Genomic DNA, 5,437 nt, shown 5'->3' with positions numbered 1-5,437 from the left:
AAGATCGGACGAAGAGGCCTGGCGGTCCACCCGCTGATGCCGGCTCGAACCCCCCCCCTACAGCTGGTCCAGGCGGCCCGCAAGGTGAGTAAGCACGCTATGATTTCCGTTCTGGGCAGCAGCCGCATCACCGCCGGTCCCAAAGCCAAGTGCAATCTTAAGCACGACGACGCGCTGGCCGTGGTGCTCGACTAAGGACTTAGATTTGGGATCACGTTAATATTGATCGTTACCTTAATATATCCGCGTTCCTTCATTCCTTAGGCTCAGTTCAGTGCCCCAGTTAGCTAACACACCGGATCGTGAACGTCGTTGACGGAGAATGTATTTGCTGTGCCTATTTTGATTGCTTTAAGCCAGGTACTCAGCATTTTAATAATATCAAGTAATTATTTTAGACATCGCTCGCACGGGAAACCTGAATCATTACTGGTGTGCAGCAGAGCTGACAGCTAGGATAAACAATTTAACGTGTGCTGCACGAAGCTGTTGACAAGAATGAACTGCTTCTGCATGTTAAGGAAGAACAATACTCAGCAGCGGCTACCATCACACGAGGCCGAGTACATCATTTGATCATTATACGTGAAGCTTTTGGTCCCCAGGCGCTTGACGCTGGTCGCGCAGGTGGCGATCGCGTGGTGACTGACGTTGGGAATCTTGACGTGGACAGCTCACATGCGCTACATTATGATCTTTCAGGTTTAGAGAATATGGATGTCGACGACATCACTGCTCAGATGATGTGCGGATTCCGCTGTATGATTTCGACGTTCGGGGTGATCCCGTGGGTTTTGTTCACAAATAAAATCCAATTTTATTTTTAAGTTTGTCGAAACAAATCCATTTTAATATCGAACAAAACCAACACTGCTCGTACCTGATCCGAATACGCAGATCATAATCAATCGGTACGACAATGCGATCCGCATCGTCGTCCGTAAAGCAGCAGTCCTTCGCGCACACAATACGATATGGGTGTCCACGATCCCCCAGATGAGGCGACAACTTCCGACGTACCGCGTCGTAAGGTGCTAAGCCATAATCGAGCAGTTGTTTCACGTCTGCGTCACTCGCAAACGCGATCTTCACGTCGTCAATCAATGTCGACAACAGAATACTTACTCTTATGACGCCAATTCGATTGATGTCGGCTGTCTAAACAGCGTAATCAGGTCGACGCGACAACGCGGCGGCCACCACATTCATCATTCAAGGTTTGTACTCAACCTGGAAGTCGTACCCCGCAAAAACGATAACCATCTCGCCATTTGTTGCGAGATGTGCCGAGTCTTCACTGCTGTTCGCAGTGAAGCATGGTCGGTGTAGATGACGAACGGTCTACTTCCAAGTCCTGGTCGATCTCGTGGTGTATGCCCTTTTCCTGTGGAATTTCCGCAGGAATCGCTTCCGGGAGCACATCCTTGTGCTCCAGCAGAACATCGTTGAGGGGACACGACTTCAATGTGTCAGTCCGCAGAGCCGCGTGTCCGCTGTCGACATGCGCCACTGCAAAATCAGTACGGCGCGCATACTGGTTCTGCACGTTTTCTAATAACACGCGGTGATCTCCGGCATCGCCACGTTAGCCCCTGGCCGAGTGCACATGTGCTGTGCACTCACGCGCAAGGTGCCCGGTGTACCCACATCGGTAACATCGCAATCGTCCCCCAATACAATGTTGGCGTCCAACAGCGGAAGCGTTCGAGAGGTCCATATTCTCCACCATTGAATCACTGGTATATGGGCGTCGCTCCGGATTGTTGTCGATTCTTCACGGCAGTGGTGGAACTAAGAAATCATTCGTTATCCGTCGAATCCAACCTGAACTATAAGCTCGAGGGATTGAAGTCATAAATATGTGCCCAGTTGGAGCTGTATTATGTCTTCTTCCAGGAGACCAAACGGTGCACGCGGCGCTTACGTTTAATATATAAAACGAAGAGGACACTCCGTCCGTTCACATACAACTCAAGATAAAAACTAAAGCAACTCTTTCACCATCGCGTTGGGCTTCCTTGTAGTTGACGAAGCTTCCGTGATTGGTACTTCTCTTTTCGCTTAAATTGGCCAGCGACTGCGTGGACGCTATGATCCCAGCAAAATATGTGGAGGCATGTGTAATCGTTTGGAAAGTATTTTAAAGTTGTGCCCCGTTCACGTTCATCTCATGATTTTGTTTTCCCAAAGGTTACAGATTTCCTTAAAATCCCTGTTATTCAAGAAACCCCTCTCTGTACCAATATGTACGTGCAACCAAAAACGGATACTGGTGTCATTGCCCGCGACCTATTTCGACGTCTTCAAGTTTTTTTTCTTTTCGTCCAAACTCGAGCTGCAGCCAATTCACGACAAAATAAACTATTGCAGACCTCCAGCGATTACGGCGCGATTATCCGTTCGTTAATAGGTAAACAAGTGACAACACACAGGACTATCGATCCGTGACCGAAAGAGTAGTTTTTCCCTGGAACAGCCACTATATGCCTGTATTAAACTGGGTGATACGTCGTGACTCAGCGACATGAAAATTCTAGTCACCGGAAACTTAGATAAAGCCGCTCTCACTCAAGCAGCTGCATTGATGTTTGAAGCGCTGCACTAGATCCCAGTTTGAAATGGGCACGGAAAATATGCACACCAATTAACTAGATCGTCTGCGACTTACACTGGGAATACATATTTTTAAAAATATGTCGACATTTGCTGTCTCTGCGGGGGGACCCCTGCGACTGGGAGGTGATCCCAGACATTCTTCGACAAAAAAGGTTCGGAAAGCTAACATTAAGATGGCTAATTTTTTTTGATACGGTTGTTAGCATAATTGTCAATAGCAAAGTAGAATTAAAGGCTGGGCAATGTATTTGGTATCAACCAAAACTGCCAACGCTTAGCTGGTTTTGCGTCTCTTCCCGTCAGGTTCAAGCTTCATCGGAGGTCCCGTTGCGGTACTGAGCTTTTCGTTGACGCTTTGTTTCTTGCGCTGCAGTGGCCTGAATTGCATCAGGTTTTCCTGTACAAGATAACTCATCTTCAGCTGCATTGGCATATCGTCGTTTTGCCATGACTGTAAATTGCAGATTGCCGTTGATGTTGATTCCAACTGTATGGTCAATTTCCTTTATCGTTATGTACAGTTTGTCAAATCAAACAGCAATTTGTTACTTTAACGGTAAGGGTCATTTTCCTTCATGTTTACGTAAAATCTTGAGCTAGATGTTGCTGGTACGTTTATCCAACGGCGGCTGCACATGCATCTGCTCCAATTAGCTCAGTGGATGGACGAAAAGATGCTAAAAAACCAAAGACTTACATCGCTGCAGCCATCGCCGCCTGCGCTCTCACCGCCACCAACGTCGCCGCTGACGGAGCCACTGGCGCAGATTGACAAACCGAAAGAATAACGTTAGCATTAGCCCGCTCAAAAAAACATCATCCGCTTCTCCACTTCTTCTACTAACCAACTCAATAATAAAGACTTACATCGCTGCTGCCATCGCCGCCTGCGCTCTCACCGCCACCAACGTCGCCGCTGACGGAGCCACTGGCGCAGATTTACAAACCGAAAGAATAACGTTAGCATTAGCCCGCTCAAAAAACCATCATCTGCTTCTCCACTTCTTCTACTAACCAACTCAATAATAAAGACTTACATCGCTGCTGCCATCGCCGCCTGCGCTCTCACCGCCACCAACGTCGCCGCTGACGGAGCCACTGGCGCAGATTGACAAACCGAAAGAATAACGTCTTTTTGCTTTTTCCAGTCTAATCACATACTAAGTACGATATTTTGGATGTTGTCCGAACGTTGACCCATTTACGTTACGCTCACGCAATTAATCTGTCCATTACTCATTCTGAGGTATTCCCAGTATGATGATAGCCTCAAACTCACGTTTTACGATGAAATATGTGCATCCTTATCTATTTAGATACTTTTCAGTTGGTGCTCCTGCTCAAATTCCGTATAATAGCACTGGCCATCTCCGATGGGGTGTTGCAAATGGAACTCTATGCTACATGTTTTCTCTCGGTTGAGATTCACTGAATCAAGCTCAAGAAGCCCGTGCAGCAATCGAAAAACGAGGTAAAAATACAGGCGACGTATTGTGGATATCCCAAATCCACCTGGGTATATTAACGTTGTTCTAGTAAAAACCGATAAATCCGACATCAGTGGGGAAAGATGGCCACTTGAAGTGAATCTTGAGACGGAAATGATACTGTACCATGATGGACGCTATCGCAGCAAACGGTGACACAAGTTGCGTCAAATTATCCCATATTGGCTCCATGGTCGACCGACAGTACAATTATATCTTGTACGCCGTGAATTTAGCGTTTGTTCAAAACATTTGGCAGGCCCAGCTGGGCCGTGTAAGCGTGTAGCTTTCTTACACGAAGGATCACAGCCGAAGTTAGTTTGGGCTTTTAAACATTTATACGCTGAAGCTACACGCGTCCAAGCTACAGAAGGACTTCGCTGTATGCCCCTTACCATTTCATATCGCCGTGACAAATTCCTAAATTTACATTCCAACATTTACACGATCAAGTGGCTTATGAGCATTGTCGACAATGGATTCTAGAAATGTAGAGAGCACCGCTAAATACTGAGGAACTTCTTTAATTTGGGAGGCTGTCGCTTCAGCAGCAGATAAAAAGCTTAGTAGGAACCAGCTCATTAGGTGTAGATAAGTTACAAAAGTGCGAGAGAACAACACACTCCGAAGGCACTACCATACTATACCCGAGCGCATCAAGTTCAGAGGCCACTACCAGCTCCGAGTGCACCACCCTCGGCTCACCCTCAAATCGACTGCAAGCGCTTCACTAACTTCGAGAGACGTCCGAGCGAGCCACAAAGTACGAGAAACCCCAAGCGCGAGACACAACCACTCAGCGCGCACCAGTAGCTCCGAGGAGCCGTTTCCATAAGTCAGTAGCTACTATTGTTGCTCGATTTAATTTTTCTTGGTTTTGTGTTTTTTACTTCGTATTTCACTATTTATAAAAACTTTATTCAGCAATAATTTTTGTGCTACAATTGGCGACTGTGGCGTAAGCTCACGTCGTCGTCAGACTCTTGCAGGATCAGCGGAGCTGGGCAAAGTGGCCACACATCCGAGATCAGGTGGCTGCTCTCTAATGGCGACCGAGAGGAGGTCACTGCTTGGCAAATAGGCATCAAGTTTTACAGATAGGAGACCATGCATCTTCGATAATGGCGATCTCCGGTGTGGCGGCGTGTCAAGCTGTGAAACAAAACACTCAAGCCTGGAAAGTGCTGTAACGTCACGGTCACTGCTGCAAAGCCAGCTGGAGTGAACTAGTGCCCCAGATATCAGTTTGACACACAGTTTTTAGGTTACCTAGCCTGATCACTCCAGGTCACTAACGTTGAGAAAATGCCGCGCGCCACCGACTTGAGGCGAAC

The 5,437-nt window shown here is 47.3% G+C and overlaps 1 protein-coding gene across 1 annotated transcript; it reads right to left on the bottom strand.

Moving 5' to 3' along the window:
- Positions 1-2,890: 2,890 nt before the first annotated feature.
- PITG_20856 (uncharacterized protein) lies at positions 2,891-3,817 on the bottom strand (the record flags this gene model as incomplete). The annotated part of the gene is made up of 4 exons (XM_002895246.1): positions 2,891-3,013; positions 3,314-3,374; positions 3,484-3,544; positions 3,778-3,817. The coding sequence occupies 4 exons, from the start codon at positions 3,815-3,817 to the stop codon at positions 2,891-2,893; spliced, it is 285 nt and encodes a 94-aa protein (XP_002895292.1).
- Between the last annotated feature and the right edge of the window lie 1,620 nt (positions 3,818-5,437).

This window comes from Phytophthora infestans, genomic scaffold (assembly GCF_000142945.1).
Source record: "Phytophthora infestans T30-4 supercont1.216 genomic scaffold, whole genome shotgun sequence".
Classification (NCBI taxonomy): domain Eukaryota; phylum Oomycota; class Peronosporomycetes; order Peronosporales; family Peronosporaceae; genus Phytophthora; species Phytophthora infestans.
This window is presented reverse-complemented; position numbering and strand designations above follow the sequence as displayed.